Source organism: Musca domestica, unplaced genomic scaffold (assembly GCF_030504385.1).
Source record: "Musca domestica strain aabys unplaced genomic scaffold, Musca_domestica.polishedcontigs.V.1.1 13, whole genome shotgun sequence".
NCBI lineage: Eukaryota > Metazoa > Arthropoda > Insecta > Diptera > Muscidae > Musca > Musca domestica.
In genome coordinates this window covers 3,548,973-3,573,902 of record NW_026712172.1, presented here as the reverse complement: position 1 = coordinate 3,573,902, position 24,930 = coordinate 3,548,973, and the positions used below count along the sequence as shown (strand labels likewise).

General features: G+C 33.6%; 2 protein-coding genes across 4 annotated transcripts in view; one reads left to right on the top strand and one right to left on the bottom strand.

Moving 5' to 3' along the window:
• LOC101896714 (beta-parvin) overlaps positions 1-11,542 on the top strand; it is a 39,229-nt gene extending 27,687 nt beyond the window's left edge. For all 3 annotated transcript variants that reach the window (XM_059118511.1, XM_005185447.4, XM_059118512.1), the window contains 6 exons: positions 9,073-9,162; positions 9,223-9,377; positions 9,436-9,552; positions 10,470-10,654; positions 10,710-11,068; positions 11,187-11,542. In XM_059118511.1, the coding sequence (XP_058974494.1) occupies positions 9,073-9,162; positions 9,223-9,377; positions 9,436-9,552; positions 10,470-10,654; positions 10,710-11,068; positions 11,187-11,263 (983 nt within the window). In that variant the 3' untranslated portion in view covers positions 11,264-11,542. The remainder of the gene's footprint in view (positions 1-9,072; positions 9,163-9,222; positions 9,378-9,435; positions 9,553-10,469; positions 10,655-10,709; positions 11,069-11,186) is intronic.
• Positions 11,543-17,342: 5,800 nt separating this feature from the next.
• On the bottom strand, positions 17,343-18,090 carry LOC101896534 (large ribosomal subunit protein uL29). Its single transcript, XM_005185446.3, has 3 exons — positions 17,971-18,090; positions 17,680-17,816; positions 17,343-17,619 (listed from the first exon to the last, which is right to left on the bottom strand). The coding sequence occupies exons 1-3, from the start codon at positions 17,971-17,973 to the stop codon at positions 17,388-17,390; spliced, it is 372 nt and encodes a 123-aa protein (XP_005185503.1). The 5' UTR covers positions 17,974-18,090; the 3' UTR covers positions 17,343-17,387.
• Between the last annotated feature and the right edge of the window lie 6,840 nt (positions 18,091-24,930).

Genomic DNA, 24,930 nt, shown 5'->3' with positions numbered 1-24,930 from the left:
TGGAGCCCGAAGTTCATCTAACTTTCTATTGATGGAAGCTAAAACTTTTAGATAACTTCTCAATGCGACATCGTATTTAGTGTCAGCGGGAGTGATGTCCTCACCTGAACTGCCTTCTTCTGCAAAATAATTATGACACTTTTCAAAACGGTTTTCACCTTTTCCCATAACGTTCTGACCTCAGCTCCCTGTAATTCTAAAATATAGACATCGAACTCATCGTCACGTTGGGAACTGAAGTTGACATCAAATTTAACCAAAACATCAGTAGCTCGGATGAACAAATCTAGAAATAAATGAACGTAATTCAGAAAAAATTAGAAAAATGTCTAAAGTTTTCGTGGAATACTGTATTTTGTTTTAGAAAACTGCAGGAAAAGTAGCAAAAACACCAAGAATGAAAAGCAATTGAAAAACAATTTGTAAATGAAAATCTTTAAAAAGTTGTACCAAAAATACAGCAGAAATATAAAAATATAGAAAAATTTGCACTAAATGCTTTAATTTCAATAAATTGACACGTAATGTCGAATAATTTGTGTGAAAATCCAAAAAAAAGTTAGTTTTTCACAAAAATATTATGCTTCGTTATGCTTCAAGAAAAATTAATGTGTTTCATTAGAAATACACTGATTTTATAATTAGTCGTTGACTAATCGTAATAAAGTATCGTAGATACGGGAAAAGTATTGAAGTTTAATGTGATTAAACCACAAATATATAGAAATTTTAAGAAAAGAATTAAATATTAACTCAAAATTTCTCTCAGTGTATTCCAAATTTCGTAAAATGTTTACTGTGTATCGTAGAATACCTGCAAACTATGGCAAAGTATCGATGATTACAACAAAAAAATATCAATATAAAAATCAAAAATTCGAAAAATATTAAAAATGTCAATAAAACCGACTGTAGGGTGCACGGGCTGTAAGATGCATGTTTTCAATCGGTAGCGGACATCAACAAAAAATTAAATCAAAAATTTTTTATAAAAAATTAAATAATTTTTGATTAAAAATATAATATGTTATGAGCTTAATGATCTGAAATTTGCAGTGAAAAGGAAAGCCAGATAGACACTATCACACATTCACCACTATGCGACGCGTTTCGCCGTTGGTTAAGCGGCTCATCAGGCATATTTGGTGTGGATGATGGCTTACAAGGGCCGTTCTCTGGAAAGTAGTATATATTTCGAACTTATTGCAAATTAGCATATGCGAATTATACACTAGAAACTCTCCAGGTTCGACTCAAGTTCTATTGGCAGATCTTTTTCACAGCAAAGTTTTTTTGTTTTTGTAGTGATGGATTTTTTGTCCACAACAACTACATTGCTTCCAATGCATACACTTGTTTTAGTGCTGCTTTAGGAAGACGGGTTAATGGCTCTGAACGTAGAGACGGCAACTTCTAGTTGGCTGCACACCGAGGTCCGCGGTTCAAATCCCACAGCCAGGCTCGGCTGAATTTTTGAGTTTTGCCTTGTTAAGGCGAAGATCATATGTTTTATGATTTATGTGTTTGTTTTCTCTTTCGAGACGAGCTTAATGATCTGAAATTTGCAGTGAAAAGGAAAGCCAGATAGACACTATCACACACTCACCACTATGCGACGCGTTTCGCCGTTGGTTAAGCGGCTCATCAGGCATATTTGGTGTGGATGATGTCATTCCGTTTGTAACTCATCGAAATAATCATTTTAGGCCCAACTAATATATATATATATATTCTTGATCAGCGTAAGATTCTAAGATTCAATTTAGCCATGCCCGTCCGTCTGTTGTAATCACGCTACAGGCTAAACGAATTAAGATAGAAAGCTTAAATGTTGTCCAGATCTCTCTTTTGTCTGCAGGCAGGTCAAATTCGAAGATGGGCTATATCGGTCCACGATATCGTATAGCCCCCATATAACGGTACCCCCCGATATTCTGTATTTTGATGATTTTAGCCACATTTTCTAATAGAATAGTCTGAAAATCCACACGAGGAGTTATTTGTGTGCACTTTACCCCCTGAAAGAGAATTGTTTATATAGGTCCACGATATCGTATATCCCCCGTATAACGGTACCCCCGATATTCGGTATTTTGATGATTTTAGCCACATTTTTTTAATGGAATTGTATAAATATCCACACGAGGAATTCTTTGTGGGCACTTTACCCCCTGAAAGAGAATTGTCTATATAGGTCCACGATATCGTACATCGCCAATATAACGGTACCCCCCGATATTCGGTATTTTGATGATTTTAGCCACATTGTTAAACGGAATTGTCTTAAGTTATATATAAGGAGTTATTTGTGAGTACTTTATCCCTAGACATAGATTTGTCTATACAGGTCCACAATATCGTTTATCCCCCCCATATATCGGCACCTTCCGAGATTTTAACAGAATTTTTAATGGATTTTATTTTTATTTTTTGAAAATGTCCTAATTTGTTCCAAATGGTGGAGGGTATTCAAAGTTCGGCCCGCCGAACTTACTGCTTTTTTACTTGTTAAAATTAAATTTACCGACGGCAAATGGACGGACGGACGCGCTGTAAAACGACCGACGATACATACTGAAGGGCTGCAAGTGTGACAATGTTCTCGATTTATGCCATGGATAGAAAACGCTCGTTATGTTATGCCCTGTTTGATCAAACGTGACATCCAACCAAATGCTCGATGTCTCGTCATGTCGGTCAGACTCAAACCCATCGTCATAACATGTAATGACCAATAAAAGGGGATGTTGAATAGTGTGACATACAAAAATGTTCTACCAAAAAAATAACAACAAAAATGAAACATTTGCCAACGAAAAAGACACACACGTAACGAAGGCAAAGCGCAATCGCTACCTATGTCGATGTCCTGCATTTATGGAGAACACCATGCAAATATTCGAGTCAGCCATGATCGAATGGCACACATGAATTAAAATGGGGGATGTTGTTGGTTGTCATTGCCTATCAAATACATAGCGCATGATTGAGTAGACAAAGTCAGTGTGTCGCAAAAGGAATAATTCATACAATTCGTCTTGTGCTGGCCTTTAGTACATACCTGTGTTGCTGAAATGAATTTATTTAGATAAGTAAATTAAATTAAAGGGTCGTTGATCTTTTGTGTTGATTGGAATTTGGGAGATGATTCGGACCGAATTCCTGTGCATGTCCCTAATATATTAATTAATTATTAATTGATTCAACAGCATTCCACAATACATATTTTAAGATATATTTTTGTACAAAATTCGTTTTTGTGTAATCTTTTTGTTTTGTTTTTTTTCTCTTTGCCTCAGTTTATTATTCGAAAAACCACATTGTTTAGTTTTCACAGATGAATATTTTTTGTTAGACGAAAAAAGTGATTTGGCAACACTTTGTTAACTAATTAATTTGTTAATTTGTTAATTTGCTAATTATTTTGAATAAAAAGATTAAAAATGTAAAATTAATTGTGTATTTGTCATTAAGACAACATTTTTATTACTTAAAAGTATTTTGAGAGTGGTTTAAAGTCACAAGTTTCCATAAAAATACAATTTCACTAGCAAAAACAAAAGTGGTTTCAAATCGTCAATTGTCAATTATTAACAAAGTGTTGCCACATCAGTTTTTTTTTTAAAAACCACTATTTTCTTCAAACAATAATTATTTATCTATGAAAACCAAACAATGTGGTACTACCATGCTAGAAGAATACAGGTAGACGCATCGACACAGCTATTGGGACAATAGGAAAAGCTATTTAAATGCAATTTTAAAAACGCATATTTTATTAACCTCCGATTAACGTCGTATAAGAAAACAAAAAAATATATATACTTATATTTGAAAAAAAAATTAAATTTTTTACCTGTATTCTTCTACCATTGGTATTACGAATAATAAACTGAAGCAAAGAGAAAAAACAAAACAAACAGGTTTTTTACAAAAATGTAATTTTCATAAAATATGTGAAATATATATTGTGGAATGCTGTTTAATTAATTATTAATTAATATTAAAGCGACAGACACAGGAATTCGGCACCAAAAACAATTATCATAGTTTTATGGAGAGCCACCACGACCTAGCGAGGGGCCATGTCAAAGGTGATCGAGTGGTTGCCGAAATAAGTTGATCACAACTTATTGAAAAACAAAATTCCTCGGGACAACCCACCAAAAATTGCAATGGGTGGAAAAAGACATGGTCAGACTGGACAGTATACGTTAAAAAAAATTGTGTCACAATAAAAAATGCAAAAACTGGTGGGTGTTCTTTCAACAAATATGTGCTCAGTGAAATTAAGGAATTAATTGCATGCTTCTTTGTGCACAAAGACGCCAAAACTAAAAAATGAGTATTAAAAATAAGTTAAAATTAATCATTATTTTTGAATGCTGTTTATTTAGAAAGCTTTGTTTTAAGAATGCGTTGAAGAGTATTTAGAGGTGGAGTTTTCTCAAATCCCAACCCCGAAGAAGCTGACATTGTTGGAGGCGCCGGTTAAATTAATGTTAAGTCTGCTAGAAGATTTAATGCCACAAGTTGGGAAGACAGCCAACCTAAACAAAATCAAAACATCTTTGATTTTAAGCTTAATTTTTTTGCCCCATATTTTCTCTTTTTGTTTTTTTGCACGACAAATATTAGCTTTTCTTTAGTTTTTAAGTTCATCTTTTTTCTTTACATTTTTGTTGTCACGCGCGAACATTGAAACTATCAATACATTTTTCAACCTTGTTAGCCCTGCCAATTAAATGTCAAATTTACTATTTGCACATTTCTGCTCGGCCAAATTCACGTAGCTAAAATAAGCAGAAATGTGCACCACTCAGCGCCATTGTTTTCCAGAGAGAGCTGCAAGTTTTGCTAGTTTTTGGAGTACGGGAACGCGTTGTAGCATTTGTTTGTTCTGGAACACAACAAATGTGTTTTGTTTTCATTCCTAATTTATTCGTTCTTTCATTTCCCTAATTTTGAACCATATTGAATATATAATGTTGCCATATTTACACTGAATTCGTAGTTCACCAAATCGTACGAAATCTGGAGAAGCTAAAACAAAAACGAACGATTTTGAACTACCGAATTCAAACCATTTCGATACGATTTTGTGACATGCCTGATTATATTACAGGCCGTTTTATCACGGTTCACCTGTAATGCAACGACCAAACAAAAAATATCAAACGTCTGCATCAAACGTATGTATGTATACGCCTATGTGTGTCTGACCGTTTAAGCAGTGATTATGTGTGTAAGTTCACGTTTTCGTATATCCCTTATATAACGGTACATCCCGATATTCGGTATTTTGATGATTTTAGCGACATTATTGATCGGAATTGTTTCTAATTTGGTATTTGAAGTTCGTGATGGGTACTACAGCCTATGACATTTCGTAAGCAGGTCCACGTCTTCAAGTTTTTTTTTTAATTTTCAAGTTCCTTCTAAATGGTGGAGGGTATTAAAAATTTGGCCCGGAACATAGCTGCTTTTTACTTGTTTTTCCATTTCTTGTACGTACCTGGAAACGAGATGATAATGACGATAAGTATGTAAGTGTATGTTGTTGTTTTTGTTCGCGAAGATACTTGCAAATAGACAAAAAAGAAGTAACGATTAACTTCTTTTTACCAAGAGCTCGTAATCCGGTACGAAGTGACCAATGTTTGCGCCAAGGCGGGGAAAAGGGGGAATTGCAATGCAAACCAAATTAAATAGTATAAATAAAAACAATAGTGGGGTTAGTGTAAGTATAAAAGCCGGGCTTTATTAATAATAAATAATAATGGAGATTTGGTAAACAATATTACCTTTGTTGTACAATAGCGGGGGAGCCTTTGTTCGTATCGGGACGATAGAAGAAGAGAGAGTTCAACAATAACAAGCAACGATCCAACATGAAGTAAGGCGGCGTTGGCGCCATTCGCCACTCGTTGAAATCTCTATTTTGGCGTTATAGTTTGTATTGTGCCTAGGATGGTTGACATTCAGGTATATCTGTTCACGTTTTCGTGTAGCCCCATATGAAATTGCATCCCAATATTCGGTTCTCTGGTGATATTAGCATATGTTTCCACGGAATTGTGTAAAATTAGGCATATAAAGTTTGAAATGGGTTCTACCTCCTGTGGCATAACATTGTCTGTGTATGTTGAGGTTTTCCTTTAGCCCCTATATGACGGTACCTTTGGATATTCGGTATTTTGACAATTTAAACCACATTTTCTCTCTATTTTTTTTTTACAATAAGGTAAAGATGATGAGTTTAGCCAAAATTTTCCTCGTTTTAGAGTGGCGCCCCATTATATCCATAGAACCGAAATATGCGACAAACGTAAACAAGTCTTGAATATCTCACCAAGGATCGGTACTGTTACCGATAACGCATGTTGAAGCATGGCGGGAATACACCATCAGATTCAGGTGCTTGTTAAAGTAGGCGAATGGCAAGAACCTGGATGCTTACGATTCTGTCAACCAGGCTCACAACGTTGCCTGTACATTGGTGAAATTGTGGATCATGTAATCAATAGTTTATCCCGTTCGAAAAATACTTGCAATGTATTTAGGATCTTTGGTAGGATTCAATATAGCAAATGTATGACGCCTAGCCTTCTTGACCGTTGTACTTGTTAAAGGCCAGCTACTTTGTTGAAAAGGAGGACCTGGTATTGATCTTCTTGCTGGAGGCGGATATGGAGATGCAGAGGTTGACAAAGAAACTTGACCTATCGTCGCACAGTGGGGTGAGATCCCCAAAAACGGAGATAAATGCAAGGAAACATACTATCGCTCTGAAATTTTGCTCAGACATTTATATTATCCCTAGTATATTTGGTATTAAAACATACCACGTTTCGGTAAGGCCTCCATATAGCGTTACATCGTGATTTTCGGTATTTTGAAGGTTTCGGCCATAATTTTAAAGCCAATCATGAGAAACTTGACATTTTGGGTTCCGATCTGACAAAATCTCTTTCTGCTAAATTTTGATAAGATACATCTACTATAATGTACTGACCATATATAACGGCACTTCCAAGTTTGAGAATCTCCCTGAAAATTTTTGTGAAGGTTAGAGCACTTTATATAGACCCTATAGGGCGTCTAATAAGTTTTTTACATTATTTCAATTAATCCTCTACCCCTCTATGCGTCAGTTTCTTTGCCTCTGGATGTAAAATCTGCAAACCGTTTCAGCCAATAAATTTCTTTCAGATTTTCATCGAACTCTTATAGTCTCTCCTTAGCTTGGCGTACTTTGGTTTGATACTCTTTTAGTCTGTGGGATTGCTGGTAGAGGCATTTCCCTCCAGATCACCAACCCCGATGATCACCTCATCTGTATTATCAAATGCATGATTCTACTCACCTGATCTCTGGGGATATTTCCATTGGTTATCGGATGCGGTAAGCTTCGGTTCAATGACAGATGAAAACCGCTGTACAAAATTTAACTGGAAATGTTTACTCAGTGAAGTAACATCAGCTGATTGGAAAATAGATGCAAAATTTTTTAAAATTTTAGGTAATACAGTACATATTTTAAATATTTTTCAGATAATATCCATTTAATATTTTATTATTCCATTTAATAACTTATTTTTCACTACACAAATTGCAATTTTGGTTTTATTTTTCAACCATTTAAAAGTATAACGCACTTATTTTAATTATTTTTCAGATAATAGGCATTTAATATTTTATTATGCCATTAAATAACTTATTTTTCGCTATACAAATGTTCACACGAGAATTTTTTATTACAAATGAAATCGTACATACCTATTCTCAGTGAGGCTACTTTAGAATAAGATGTGTTTCTGCTCGTCTCTTTCTCTGTTGTATTTCACGTAATCTAAGAACACATGAAATGACAAATGAACTGTGTAGTACCATTCACCGAGGGATTTTCTAAAAAATATTTTTAGTGAAAGATATGGCCATATTAATGTAAAAAAACAAGAAAAGGATGGAAGATGTGTTCAGTAATCACGTTATTCTATGTTATTTTCCAATTATCACCTTTAGTACAGCATAATGACCAAAGAAAAAAAGAAAGAATACACTTCAAAGATGAAGTTTCTAATACATAATTTTTTCGTTCAAGCTGAACCGGTTCCAGATGTAGGACACATTAGGGCGATAGACCTTTATAACATTAGGGGGTTCGATATATCTAATATAAAATTAAATATATTCATTAGTTCAGGCTTATGTGTATGTCCATAAGGACTTGTGCCGCCTCGGCACGCCCCTCTTTTCAACCACGTAATTGATTTCGAGATCAGGTCTCTATTAACTTCTACCTTCATTAGCACAGCCTACATGAAAGGTTTGACTGTTGAGACAACGCAGCACGACGTTGAAAAATTTATTTTCATTATGGTCCAATAATGAAATAAAATATACTCGAGTTCCTCGTTTTATTAAAATTTTGTACAATAATATAGATATTCTGTTTCAATCAATTTTTGCCAATAAGTGTTCCTACTGGCGTATATTTGCATGATATTAAATTGCGAAGCCTTGTAAGTATTTCAACACTTGAAATACGTATCGATCGCGTAATCGTGGAAATGTCATGATGCGCATCCGCTTTCCCAAAACAGTAAATAAATTCCTTTTAATTGATATATGTTTTGTGAAATTTAATTTGGCGGCCACGATGTGCCATTAAAAGAAAATCCCTAGGTGAATCGTGCTTAAACAGTTCATTTTATCGAAGTGTGTAGATAGATTGAGTTGAAATGCAACAGTTTACAATGCTTCACGCTTGCGCATCAACATATGTTACATTTGTATGAGAGGTTTTTCTATGCTATTTTTAAAATACACTGTGCGACAAAATTCATTTCTTTCAATAATTACAGGGAAAACCTAGCAGAATATGAAAGTAGGTCTAAAAATAAACGAAAAGCGTATCCACGTTTTTAAAGCTGGTATCGCAAAGTAACACAGAGTTTGAAATTTTCGGATTAATATTCCTTGAAATACCTTGATTAGCCATGCTATTATTTGAGTGTTCAGATATTTTGATATTAGGCCTAATTTCAATTTATATTCATTTATTTTCAGTTCAAAAAGTCCAAGAGGAAGGAAAGCATGCAATTGACTCTCCTGGAGCTCCAAGTCAGATAGATATACCCCCAGAAGATTATGCACTCCGTAAGTGTCGATTTTAATATTATTTTTAATCGTTCATTTCATCATTGTATTATATGAAAGGTGAACATGAACAACGAACCGTAATAGACCCCCAGTCAATTAATGATCCAGAAGTTAAAAAACTTCAACAGATTTTAATTGACTGGATAAACGATGAATTAGCCGAGCAGCGTATTATAGTACAGAGTATTGATGAAGACATGTATGATGGTCAGGTAATTTCAATAAAAATGTATAAATAACATTTTGATTAAAATTTTATAATTTCTATAGGTATTGCATAAGCTTTGGGAGAAGTTAACAGGAAAAAAACTTGATGTTCTTGAAGTTACACAGTCAGAAGAGGGACAACGTCAAAAATTAAATATTGTATTGAATGCTGTAAACCACGTACGTAGTGTACATTTTACATTTTTATGTATCTACCTATTATTTTAATTACAAATATTTGAAGAAGTCTTTTAATTTTCCTGCTAGTTTTTTCACAGTCTTCGATTTTAACAATGATGCAGTGCCGACAAGAATATCACGCAAGAGGTCATAGTCATCAAAAACAAAAATGCGAATTATAGCTTTGTCCCTTTTAATTTAAAAATTGTAAAACTACTTAGATAGTAGAGGAACGAAAAAAAAATTACACGACAAACCTTCGAAATCAACATATCAGCCAATCAGAAACTGGCAATCATGCTACTATTGTTTACTTGTAAAATATTCCAGTAAAATTAGTAAACTTTTTAACTACTTCACTTATTGTTTATTTTACAAAAAAAAATTATCCCAAACATGACAGCATGTTTAACTACTTTTCCAAAAATAGCAAAAACGGGTAAGAGTTTTATTATCTTGCACGTAAAGGAACAAAACATATAGCTCTGCGAACATTTTAACATTCTGAGGCATGGAGTACATTTTTTCGTGACACTGAGTAAATAAAAAACAAAGAAATATGATTTGGTTGTGAAATCTTACATGATCTCTCATAATTTTTACATAGTAGAACTTTCTTTTCGTCTTGTCATATGTGATATTCCTGCCGTAGCTTAGTCGACAGCATGTGATGTTGAAATCTTTGCAACACATCAACAGCTTTCAGTCTCAGTTTTGTAACTGACTTTCTTCTGTGATGTGGCGTTTCCGCAGTTAGAGAACATGAGGTAGTGAAATATTCGCGTCGGGATTGATGACTATGACTACACGCTATTCTGCGAAAATCTTGTTATCGTAGTAGTAAAAGCTTTTGCTTTTAAGTTTCATTGCTTTTTCAACAGCAAATTTAAGTATCATAATATCTAATTTTATTTTAGACTTTGGGTTTTCACCAGAAGCTACCGAAGTGGTCTGTTGAAAGTGTTCACTCCAAAAATATAGTTGCGATTTTACATTTGCTCGTGGCTTTAGTAAGACATTTTCGAGCACCGGTGCGACTTCCTGAAAATGTTTTCGTAACAGTAGTAATTGCACAAAAGAATGGGGGTGTTTTAAATGCCCAGTAAGTAGTCCTATACCCAATATTAAGACTTATGCTTAAACTTTTTTCGTTACAGGAAATTTCAAGAACAAATTACATCTGAATACGACGATGTTGGTATGCGATGTGAAAAAGATGCGTTTGATACCTTGTTTGATAGTGCTCCGGATAAATTAACCGTTGTTAAAAAATCTCTCATTACATTCGTAAATAAGCACTTGTCCAAATTAAATTTTGAAATTACAGACCTCAATAGCGACTTTCGGGACGGCGTTTACTTGTGTCTCTTAATGGGTTTGCTGGGAGGATTTTTTGTGCCATTGCATGAGTTTCATCTTACACCGCAAGACACTGACCAAATGGTTGCAAATGTTGCATTTTCCTTTGATCTTATGCAAGACGCCGGCTTACCAAAACCAAAAGCTCGACCGGAAGGTATGTTTGCTGTGGCTATTATCAGTAAAACAACTGTATCGATGCCTTATTTTTATATTTATTGACATTTTTTAGACTATGTTGTAGTTGTAGAAATAATATTTTTTTCTTGTTGTAGATGTCGTGAATATGGATCTGAAATCAACTTTGCGTGTTTTATACAGTCTATTTACAACTTTCAGAAACTATGCATAGAATGTATTATGCATTGTTTCCATCTACATGTTTTTTTCAGCTCTTCAATGGACTTAAATACAAATCTATAACACATCACTAATTACTTATATAAAAGGTTTTTGTTATTTTTCGACTAATATGGCTAATAATTAATTTTGTTAGCAAAATAACATTATTTATTAAGAGCTCATTAACTCCAACGTATTCTTTGTAATAACTAATAATTTAATGTCATTTAACAATAAATGTGAATAAAAGAGAAAACGATGATTTAATTTGACCATCATGAAATATAAATTACACTTTTAGTATTTATATGTCGAGATACCGTCTTATGATATCGTCTTATCATGGTAGAGGTATACAGGTAGATACATCAACGCTTTGGAACATTGATATATCAACATTTTTTAATGACTCTTCAAAAATTAGTAGATTTGCATATATGTTTTCCTATACGACGTCAATCAGAGGTTGTTTTAATATGCATTTATTAACAATATTTACAAATTTGAATATTTCAAAATTTGTAAGTTCATTGTCCTAGCAGCTGTATCGATGCGACTACCTGCATTCTTCTTCCATGGTATTTTTTATGGTATCAAAATTTTTATGATTAATGTCATTGTTTTGTTTTCAAAACAAGCAAGGATGGACCAAGAAATCACAAATTTCGTCAAGATTTAAAAGAAAAGAGTTCAAAGAGACAGTACATGGTTCATGGAGCATTTACAAAGTGTTCCTGTCAACTATAAAAACCAGATGAAATATCACCTGGTTTTTAAAATCTTCAGGAACACCTTGATATTACGCCATGGAACACTTAAGAAGGTATTTTATTGTTCATATTTTCCAACAATGATGCTCAGAATATATGCATTAGTAGTGGTAAGACACTCTCCCCCTTCTCAATCAACAGCAAATTAGAATAGAGTAGGAATACGCGTGTTTTATTTACACTTCTGCGTTCTAGGCTGCTCATAGCTGTTTTTCAACATTCATCGGATTCACTGATAAATTTTAATGGTATGATTTCTTAGGGACATTCTGCCAAATAAAAACCACTTAAATATTCTAATTTCAATTTGTGGAATCGAATTGTTTACTTTGACTTGTTATTAAGGCAAGCAAAGATTTTCTAACTTTTCAAGTGTTTTATGTGTAAAAGTGGCTTAAAACATCTACATATATACAATATGTTATGTGCCATACTAAGATATTGACGATAGGATCCATATCAAAGCCCAAAGTTCTGCGAGTCTGTTGTTTACCTTTTTATTTTGCCCAAAATGCCAGCATGATACATAATTATAATTTGCCATTTGCAAATTATGAATATTGGGAAATGTAATTAGGTTAGGTTAGGTGCATTCTTTTTTGGTTGTGTATGTATACGTAAAAAAATATCAGCTGAGGTATTTGTATTCTTGTAAGGCTGCAAAAATATACAAAAATTACGTATGAAAAAGAGCAAGTTGAGTTTAGGGGCTATGCTGTTTTTACCGCAGGTGGGTGTTTTTAACCTGATTAAGATAAAGTAACCTGGTTTTATCCGGTATATACATTGGTGGCCAAAACTAAAGCAACTTAAACCGCAAAGACAATAAATGTCCTGTAACTTTTACAAAAATAAACAAAACGTAATTATGTTTCCAGTTTTAAATGAGGGGTTTAATTCACTTTTAAGAAACTAAAAATAAAAATACAAAAATAATTTTGAACGAAAAATAATATGTGGAAAACTGACCCAATTTTTGCTTGGTCAAAACTAAAGCAACTTTTGATTTTTTATTTTAAAATAATTAAATTTTGGCTCGTAGTCGATAGCATAACCATTATTTTTGATAGCAGCTGCACACATACGAGGCATTGAATCTATAACACGCTCAATTTGATCCTTGGGTGTGCTTTCCCAGGCAGCCCGAATTCTTTAGAAAATGTTGTGCTTATTTATTTCCGAATCTCTCTTGAGCTTCCTATCTACAATACTCCAAAGGTTTTCTAAGGAGTTTAGGTCAGGTGATTGTGCCGGCCATAACAAAACAGCAACCAATATTTGACAAGTTTTGATACAAGTTTGGGATCATTGTCATGCTGAAACACCCAAATCAGCCTATCCATAAAATAAAGGAAGTTGTGGATCGGTTTGTTTACAAAGATGTGTTGGACATAACGTTGTTCCCCTTACGCTGAGTAAAATATTATTATTATGAGTAAAATATTATTATTTTACTCAGCGTAAGGGAACAACGTGATGTCCAACACATCTTTGTAAACAAACCGATCCACAACTTCCTTTATTTTATGGATAGGCCCAAGTCCATAGAAAGAAAATCAGCGCCACGCCATTTTTGACCCTCCCTCATGCTTCACTGTACCTTTGCAACACTGCGGCATGAGTCCTTCATTTTTTGGTCTTCTCACCGTAAAATTTTTCACGTCTGAGCCTTTAATATTAAACGTAGACTCATCCCAGAAATAATGTTTTTTCCATTGAGCTTGATTCCACTTAATATTATCGTTTCCTGAAAGCCTTTTTGATTTTTTCAGATATAAATGGTTTTTTGATGTCTTACGGGCATGCAGACCAGCTACCACTACTAGTCTACGCACTAATCTCGAGCTTATATCCAATGATTGCTCTCTCACCAATCCAGTTGAACTCTTAAATAGTTGTTTTTTTATTTCTCTCACAATTTGTGGATCAGTACGGGCTGAAGTTTTTCACGGCCTTCATCCGTTATAGACTGTTACTACTGATCCAGTTTCAAAAAACCGACTTAGTATACAGAAATAATTATGAAATCACATAAATATTTATGAAATATTTCTCGGAAATCATTTTCTGTGATATATTGTTTTGATAGTCACTGATAATTTGCTGTTTTATTCAGGAACTGTATTTGCTTCTAGCCATTTTTAAAATTTTTTTGGGCAGTACTTAAAAAACGAAAAGAAAAACACATACTGTTGTAAAAAACTTCTCAAAAAGGATTTATGACAAGCGAAATTGTCGAAGTAAGCAAAAAGCGATAAATATCACAGTAAAAACAACTGAAATTGCAGCGGTTATATGAATGTACAACAGAGTTGCTTTTGTTTTGTCCAAGCCAAAATCGGGTTAATTGACTTTACCAAACATTATTTTTTATATAAAAATAAATTTTGGTTTTATGTTTTAGGTTTTTAAAAAGTGAATAAAGTACCTAATTTAAAACAAGAAAAACTTTCTCATTTTCTTAATTTTTGAAAAAGTTACAGGGCATTCAATCTCCTTGTAATTTCAGTTGCTTTAGTTTTGGCCACCAGTGTATGTATGGATTTTCTCCTTTGGGGTATATACAACACCGGCTACGCGATCCATAGGTTATTTAAACATTGTCATTTTCGTAAGTAGTAGCCGGAGATCGACTTTAACCTTCCCATACTCGCGCACGGTCTGTGGAACCGAATAATTGTGTTTTAAGTTTTTCCATATGGACAAAGGGCGAAATGAAAAACTATAAGTCATAAATAACTTTTTTCCGTAAAACTGTTTTTATATTACTCAAAACTTACGTTCCTAATAATACATGGGGTTGGGGGTAATAGTTTTTTTTTTTTTTAACCGGGGCTGAGTATACGTGTTACATTTTTTGACGGGCGTATATGAAGGTTAAAGTCAATATCTTCTTATCTACATAGTTATAAAGGTTAAATACATATTAGCGGAGAAAATCTCAATTTCGTGATATGCAACACTAATATCTTCGGAACTACAAGACATATCGATACACATGACACCATTTTGAAAAGGCCAGCATTGGCTACAATGTAGTAGTTAATAACCCATAAGGGTTTATTTTCCACATTTATGAGCTTTTCAAAAAGTTCTTGTATAAAAATAGCAATTTTCTTGTATTTCCGATTAAAGCCAACCCATCATATAACCACTTCTTGGATAGGTTTTCCATAAGCTTTCAAATTTCTACATTTTGTACATCCGAAATTCCGATCTTTGTGATATACTTGATATTTTGTCGGTATTCAATATAGATGACTTTGACTGGACCTGGCTTGTTGTGGTAGTACGGACTTAGAAGACATTTTTACCATAGTGGGGAAGTTGAATATTTTTGAATTACAGAATAATTTATTTATAATGACATCGATTAAAAAGTACCACTCCTATAAACAACATGGAATTTTATTCCCTTTATTTTCCTATACACATTGTCGAATGTAACACACATTTTATTAATCCAACTCACTCTTTATTTGCCCATTTACTCGTATTATAGTGGACAAATCGCGTCCGTACGACAACGAACTAAATATCATATAGCATTACGTAGAACCATTTCCATAAAATGAATGGAACCACTTCAAGGAGTGGGCCGATATTATCCATATTTTACCCTAGTCTGGGCCTGTTAAAAATATCTCGGATACTCCATAAGGTTTTTTGAGATGCATTATTTTTAGTATTTGTAGGGACGGAGTGGGCCGATATTACTAATCTTCTTACATATATCCATATGGGAGAGATTATTAAGACTGTTCCTGGCTTCAAAAGTAGGCTAAGCTAGCTGCAGCGCATAGGTAATATTATATGCTGATAACACTAAACTATATTTTTATAGGAAATTCATGCTAACAAAAAAAAAAAAACAGATCTTGAAATGTGCATCTGAGTATTTTTATCGGAGCAAATTGAGCTTAGGGACTTAGGGCAATTTTTAACCTGATTAAGGAAAAGTAAATTTTTAGTTGGGAAAGCACCCACCTACTCGGTTACTTAACCCGAAAGTTCGAATACAACATCCGGTTCTACAAAACCGTTATTTATCATCATTTGAGTATCATTTAAAAGCTTTTGGAATTACCTATCCAACAAGTTGTCATATGATAGGTTTTTGGAACCGGATCTGGAGTTATGCATAAAAACTGGTATTCTTATACTAGTACTTATTGAAAAACCCCTGAAAACTGGACCCATTGTGGGGTAAGATTTACATGCTACGTTATAGCATATATTCGTTCCTTTCCAAAATTATATCATATCTCTTATAGTTCAAAAATGTTTGTGATGCAAACATGAAATTGAGATTGTCTCCACTAATATGTATTTAAGCTTTAATAGGTAGACGGCCTTTGGCCGGCTATTGATATTTTGTACCTTCGGGTATGTCCAACAACGGCTACGCGATCCATAGTTCTTCGGAATATTGTAATTTTTGTAAGTAGCTTGAGATTTCCTCCTCTGCGGTATGTGCAACACCGGCTACGCGATCCAGTTTTTCTAAACATTATAACATTTGTAAGTAACCGGAATTCAACAAAGTCAATATCTTCGGAACTACAAAGCTATAAAGGTTAGATACATATTACTGGAAAAATCTCAATTTCATGATTTGCAACAATATCTTCGGAACTACAAGGGATATCAACACCATGTTGGAAAGGCCAGAGTGTATACTACAATGTAATATGCAGTTTTGAATCCCCAATAATGGGCCCATTTTCGACTTTTAATGGGAACCGGATATAACCATCATATAACCACTTGTTAGATATGTATTTCCATAAGCTTTCAAATTATACCCATCCTTACAAAAAATTACTTTGCCGTTATCAGGTTAAAAAGATCTACGCGTGCTAAAAATTTCAGGTCAATCCCCTAAACTCAACTTAAGTCCTTGTTCAACCGATTGCTACACTAGCAACAACGCTTTCTGAAAATATTGACCTCCCAGTTGACGTAAATATTGTTATGACTATTCTGAAATTTTAAATTTATTCTTTGTCCCAAAAATTGCAATATATTTTGGCAACGGTTTCTTTTTGTGTGCTCTTTCCTAATATACACATTTTTTCGGTTTTTGCTGATCTTCATATATAATAGTTTACGATTTGTCATTTGCTTTTTTGGCACATAGATGTGAATATATTGCTTAGTTTACAAAACGTAAGGGAAGCAGAAATTTCCGGAGTAGATATTGGTTTATTTTCTTTTTACTATAAAAAATTGTCCTGTAAAATGTTAGCTTGTAGCCTCCGACGTCACTTTCGAACGTGTCGTTACCCTTCATTAAACCAAAATGAACTCAAAAAGGGGTTTAATACAAAATTATCTGTTTATTTTTGGATAACTTTTCAACGTTTATGCTTTAACGGCATACTTTCTTTGAGGATAGATCGACCTCTTACGGATTTCCTTCAGGGTCTTTCTGTTGGCGTCTCTGGGAGACAAAGCCTTACGAATGGCGCGAGTCCTCTTTTTCCTCAAATCCAAAGGCTTGTACTTCTTGTTCTTGTACACTTTACGCAAGTTCTCCTTTTGCTTCTGGTGCATAACAATATAAACACGGGCGATAGCTTTGCGGACCACACGGCTAAAAATAAAAACAAACCAATATATTTTTTTAAGTCTACAAAAAGCATAACCTACTTACATCTTGGAAAGCTTGGATGCGGCTCCACCAGTGACTTTGGCCACACGCAGGACGAGGAGTTCATTTTTGAGCTCTTCCAACTGCTTAGTAAGCTCTTTTTTGTCTTTTGTTCTCAAATCTGAGCACTTTACTTTGACCTGCAATTAACATAGTTATTTTAATATTTGTGTTTAAATATTTCTGTAAAACTATAGGATACGCCTTTCATGTATCTGTATAATACAAAAGTACATTTCACATCTTGTGATTGCACGGAATTTCCTCAATTCTAAATATAACAAATAAACCAACCATTTTGTCCGCCTCTCACGCCAAAAAGAATTTCTCGTGGATGCTTCCGTCGAAATTTGACAGTTGATAACTCACATAGCGCAGCTATTATATACATTACTGTAAAACTAGGCAGCACTTTTTATAAACTGTTGTTATTGGAAACGTGTTCACAAACGTAACAGAAAAGTGTGCAGGAGCGGCCTCAGATATATGAAATAAAATTAGTGTAATTCTCTAACTAGTTAACGACGGACTTAACAAACATAATTGATCGCAGAAATTTTTAATTGCTTATATTTTTCGTAATTCACGAAATTAAGTTAAGTGTTAAGTTAGCAACGATAATAAATTAAATCAAACGATAGTTGTATTTTAAAACCTGTAGTACATTACTGCATTGTAATAGTTTTGAAATGGTTTAACTGAAACCAGTACACTTACTTGAAACCAGTAACAAGTAAAACATACAACCAAAATAATAAATTAAATTAAACGATAGTTATATTTTAAAACCTGTAGTACATTACTGCATTGTAATAGTTTTGAAATGGTTTAACTGAAACCAGTACACTTACTTGAAACCAGTAACAAGTAAACATACAGCCAAAATAAATAAAGCATTCACAAATGTGGAGTTATTTTTTACTTATTTTTACAAGGGATTTTGGCCGAGTAAAAATAGTAGTATGGTTTCCAGCTTGTGGTTGGTTGAAATGTTAAATTTAAAGATTTGCCTTTTTATTTTTTTTCTACTTTTCCGTTCACTTACTTTCATTTCATTTATTTCATACAATTCCATATAAACGTATAAATCAGCCTATAACTAGATTAATCTAAAAAAAAACTAAATACATAACAAAAATTAAATCGCTTTAACTATATATTTATATAAAAAATAACAATAATTAGACCCTCAGACACAACTTATCCACCAAGCTGAACAACAGTTAAGCAAAGCAGAAAGGGAAAAAGCAAGAGGCATCAGTACATTTAGGCTCTAATCATGACTCGTTTTCAACCGAGCGAATGTAGCAACTACAAGCGAAGGAAAAAAATCGTTACAAAAGAGAAAAAGCAATAAATTACTCTATGGAAAACAAACAACATTTTCTCTGGTTTTTCGACCTTTTTCGATAGTTAATAAAAACAATTATTTGAGCTTGAGGTCAAACTTTTTGGTTTTTTAATTATTTATTTTTCTTTTTCCAATATTTCGAAGCTCTTTGAGTTTCATCTTCAGGGTGATCTACAAATTAAATAACAAAACATACAACATATTAACATTATCACAGCACAGGACATAAACATGTAAAAAAACGCTTACTTGCAAATAATTAAAATAATAAACTTAAAACTAGCGTAGTGTGACTACTACCGTCAAGTGTTACTATTGCACTGATAATTATTTGCATATTGCACGATCTCTTTTTGTTAAATGCCTGTAGCAGTAAGCTGTATTGTCCGTGTCTGCTTTGCTGTTTATTCTCTTTGTTGTTGATAAACTATTGATGTGAAGCATCTCTATCGTTAGTCTCTTGTTGTAGTGATGTTCCGTTTGTAACACTCTCACGTCATCGATCTTGGGTGTATGGTTGTACTGTTTACAGTGTTCGGCTAACGCTGTTTTTTGTATCGAATTATTGTTTCTTAATTTGATGTCTGATTTGTGTGCTGACATCCTAGTTTTTAGTTTAGTGAGAGTGTTACAAACGGAACATCACTACAACAAGAGACTAACGATAGAGATGCTTCACATCAATAGTTTATCAACAACAAAGAGAATAAACAGCAAAGCAGACACGGACAATACAGCTTACTGCTACAGGCATTTAACAAAAAGAGATCGTGCAATATGCAAATAATTATCAGTGCAATAGTAACACTTGACGGTAGTAGTCACACTACGCTAGTTTTAAGTTTATTATTTTAATTATTTGCAAGTAAGCGTTTTTTTACATGTTTATGTCCTGTGCTGTGATAATGTTAATATGTTGTATGTTTTGTTATTTAATTTGTAGATCACCCTGAAGATGAAACTCAAAGAGCTTCGAAATATTGGAAAAAGAAAAATAAATAATTAAAAAACCAAAAAGTTTGACCTCAAGCTTGAAAACAAACAACTATAAAAATGGCTCCCTAACCAATAACTAAAAGAAATAAAAAACCGCAATCAGAAACTCAATGAAAAGACAAATATTCAAAACACTTCTTCCTGTATATATCAATAGGGCAACTCGCAACTCTCACATGACCTACAAAACACAAACTTATTATATATTGGCTCCAGAAATTACCTCTATAGAATAGTTGACATGAGACATTAATAATGATCCTAACACCAAGAGGCATTTGAGCTCGAAAACTATAAAGCCTTCTAAGCTGAAAACGCACACGAGGCAGCAAAAAATCAACATGCACTGAAAAATTAAGTTTGGTGTCAATGACTACACGTAACCATCTCATCTCATCCACAACATTAATCACAAACGAGCCAACACAGATACAAGGTATAGGAACATAACGAGGACTATTAAGCAGAACATCTTCAGTTTTATTCCAATTGACAGACAAACCATTAGAGGAGATAAACATGGAAAGCAATCCCAACGTAGTGTTTGCCACATTTTCCAACTCAAAGAGATCTGCACTTCTAAACAAGACATGAATGTCATCCGAATACATGAAGACCTCACACCTAGAATCAGAATAAAAAGCAGAGGGTCAAGCACAGACCATTGTGGGACACCACGACGAACACCACAAACATCAGACTGAACACACCTGTGTACAACCATGGTACAATTATAGAAGGTGGAACAAAGATACCCCTAAACACAATTTTTTTCTTTTGGTGTGCGTATTGTTTTGAATATAAAATACAATAATTTCAAATTATTTAAAATTCGATTGCAAAATAAATAAATAAATGTTAAAAAATGAATAATGAACAACACCAATTGTTGTCATAGAACAGAGTAGCCTTTTTCTAATGTCTTTCAAGTTGAGAAAAATTCCTTATTGAGCCATGTGTACAACAAACTGAGATCTTCCACTCAAATACGACAATATCAAACTACATGAAGAAAGAGAAAAACCAAATTTGTCTTCTAACTCAGATAGCAGAGCGTATGATCCACAAAGGCCTTGGACAAGTCAAGACCAACAAGCAAGCCAACATCAGAACTATTGAACACATCATGAATGAGATCAGTGAGGCAAAAGATGAACCGTGGTGCTAGAACCACACCGAAACCCAAACTGAGAACTACTCAAATAATTATGGTCATCCAGAAACTCAAAAATAGCATCCTTAATAACATGCTCAACTATCTTCAACATCCTTAATAAGACGCTCAACTATCTTCGACAGAATGCTTATTGGTCTAATATTCGCCTTCTGATAATAACTCCCCTTCTTCGGCACTGGCACTACAAGAGTAACTTGCTACCAAACGGAAAGTTTGACGTCATAAAAATACAATTTACAAAATGCAGAGAGTGACTGTAAATGTAAGGGAATACACATTTAGATAACTTAATGGGTATTCCAACAACACCTACAGCATTTGACTTAACATTCCGCAAAGCACGCAACAAATCCTCCATATACCACAATAACCACAAAATCCCCAGATAGACATCAATTAGCAACACCACAAAAATAGCTATTAAAGCAATCACATCAACAAGTGGAACATCACAACTATCAAGGCAACGACCTCCATATCTGCATACTACACATATGACCAAACATTTCCCCATAAATTTTTCTTCTTTCATAACGCATGATAGCCTTACAGCCGTTTCTGTACATATCTGCCTGATGCGAACCGTAGGATCCCTACGCCACTCCAGATCTTATCACATTGTTCAACAAAACCCTTTTTTCTATGTGAGAAGTCGTGGCAAAAAAATACAGGTAGCAAGTGTTGTTGTAAAACAAACGTAACAACAACCACATACAAATTTGTTTTTATACGTAATACAAGTATCAGAGCTTTATGACCAAAAATTTAAACAAAACAGTCATTTCAGAGACTCTAAGAACCAGTAAGTATGATTGTATTTTTACATTTTTGAAATAATAAAAAATGTATTTTCCTAGGTTTATACCAATTTTCGTGTGTCGAAGGAAGTTTTTCGGGCTCTTTTAGATATGCTAGAAGATAAATGGGCTCCCGATTGCAGAACAATCCAAATACGCCCCGATTTGAAACTTAGTACATTCTTGCTGTTTCTGGCGACAGAAAGCTACCAGTAGCATTTAGGCAACGAAGCCCTGACATAAACAGCGAAGTTTACAGTAAGCAGAGCCATTGCTGAATGTCTGCAGGTTTTTGAGAACCACATTTGCGGCCAATGGATAAAAACAAAATTGTAAGATTTGTAAAATTAACAGATTTTTTATTAAAATAAAAATATATAATTCAAAGATCTGTTTAGTTTATTATTTAGGAACTATTATTGTGAATTATTTGGCACACAGAGTGATAACATTCATTCTAGAATTTTTGTTTGGGTTTCGGTACAATCTGCCATTCTCTCCGCAGCGTCAGACATCCTTGGCCAATCTTGTTGTGATGTGAATTTGAATGGGGGTGATTTTTGCACGATTTGATGTTCCATGTTTTGACGTTGTTTGGGACATTTGTTTTATTATGTTGGTGTTGCTGTTGTGTCTGTATTTCTGCTGACAGTGTCTGTTGTTTTGCAGTTTGTGTGTAGAGACCCCCATCCCTACATACAATTTTTCCAGCGGTCTTCAAGGGATTGCCTGCTGCTTCCAAAAATTAGCACTCATCTGGCGAACTCAGGATTCTTCTCCATATATTCAACTAGTGCCCGCAGCTGTGCAGTTGATTTCTTTTTCGTGCCGCAATTGAGGAAATAAAAAAATATATTTGTTGTCGGTATACTATAATTGTATTTATTATCTTTACTTATCTTAGCTATGTTTATTTTGAAAAAAAAAAAATATTCCTGAATTGTAGTCATACGACAGCAAACACACAAGTGGCTGATTTTGACATTCGTGTTCGCATTCGTGCGAAAGAAAAAAGATAATGGAACGCAAAACTGCACTGAAATGCTTACGTTTTCGTTCGCTTTGATTTTTGTACAATTTTTCTTTCTGATGGATTTTAGTGTTCTTTCGAGATCGTGGAACAGGCTGTTAATTTCAATAAATTATTTTAATTTCTAAAATGTTCATTTTTGGAATTTAAATTAAGAAATTTAAAATGTAGAAGAATACTTCTTAAAATATTTAATTTTGATGCTTTCATATCGTTTACCTGAATGTATAGTTGTTAGTTGTAGTTCCAAATCTCTCATCACTATAAGAAATTGCTAGAAAATAGTGGAAAAACAACATCCCTTCAAATTGAAACCTAACTGCATATATACATGAAGTATTCTACATTTTGCAATATTAGTAAAAATGAAATATACAACTAGGGTAAGTGCACCAGTAGTCGGCACTTTTAGGATTTTCGCGTTTTTAATCGCTCACCATTCTGAGTGGAACTTTTCAATTATTAAAAAGTTAATTTATTCAGATTCGACATTTTGTATAGTTTTTGCAGTAATAAATAAAGTTTTAATAACTTTTTATTAAATTTCATAAATTTGTAGTTTTATTAAAACAATTCCTTTTTGCCAGTAGTCGGCACCACTTCCCAATTGTCGGTATGGCATGTTCCAAAAGTCGGCATACCGATTTTTTTGTGAGAATAATTAATAATAATAACAAATTAATTCATTAAATATAATATTTTTGTTTAGTTAAACTGATTCGACGCCTTAATTGTACTTTTCTTAAGAAAATGGATTGTTGAGGACTTTCACAGACAAAAATTTAATTTTTATTAGAATAAATCATCTTTTCTTAGCGAAATTGTACACAAAGATAGCTGACAATATATTTGAAGTAAACTAAATACATTTAATTTCAATAAATAAATATTTCTTTAAGCTTTAGACCTAAAGCTCAAAGAAATATTTATTTATTGAAATTACATTGGAAAAGGTCGATTAAAAAAACAAACTTGAATTATACTAAATACATTTAGTTTTAATACTTTCATTTATTTGGGCTTAAAAATAAAAAATGCCGACTACTGGGACATGCCGAACTAAGGCACACTTACCCTATATTGCCTAATGTGGTGTCGCTGTTCCTTAAGCGCAAACAAGTTTTTGTATCATTGTCGTTGGCATTTTGTTAGGTATTACTGCGAATTTTATATTATAAGGCAATAAATATGTTAACATTGATTTGCAGACTAATTTTGTATAAAAAAAGTGTATACCAATTGTATATCAAGAAATGGAATCAACAGCCTGTTCCACGATCTCGAAAGAACAAGTTCGAAAAATTGTACGAAAATCAAAGCGAACGAAAACGTAAGAGTTTTAGTGCAATTTTGCGTTCCACTATATTTTTTGGAAGAAAATCCTGAGTTCGCCAGAGGAGTGCCAATTTTTGGAAGTAGCAGGTAATCCCTTGAAGACCACTGGAAAAAATTGTGTGTAGAGATGGGGTCACCAACGTAATAAACCAATGTCCCAACCAACCAACGTCAACACACGGAACATCAAACCGTGCAAAAATCAAAAATTTGAATTATATATTTTTTTAATAAAAAATCGGTTATTTTACAAATTTCTTTTATCCATCCATTGTGTTATCCGGGAACACATTTATCTTCTAGCATATCTAACAGAGCCCGAAAAACTTCTTTCGACACACGAAAATTGGGCACAAACCTAGAAAAATACTTTTTTTATTATTTCAAAAATGTAAAATACAATCATACTTACAGGTTCTTAGGTGCTTCAAACAAATTCAAAGCATCTCTTAAATGCCTCCGTGGTACATTTTGAAGCTACATGAAGTATAGGGCTACTGTCAGTTCAGGCAGAGCCAGCTTACGTGTGGATGCATTTTTTATTGCTTTTTCGCGTTTAAATCAGTCA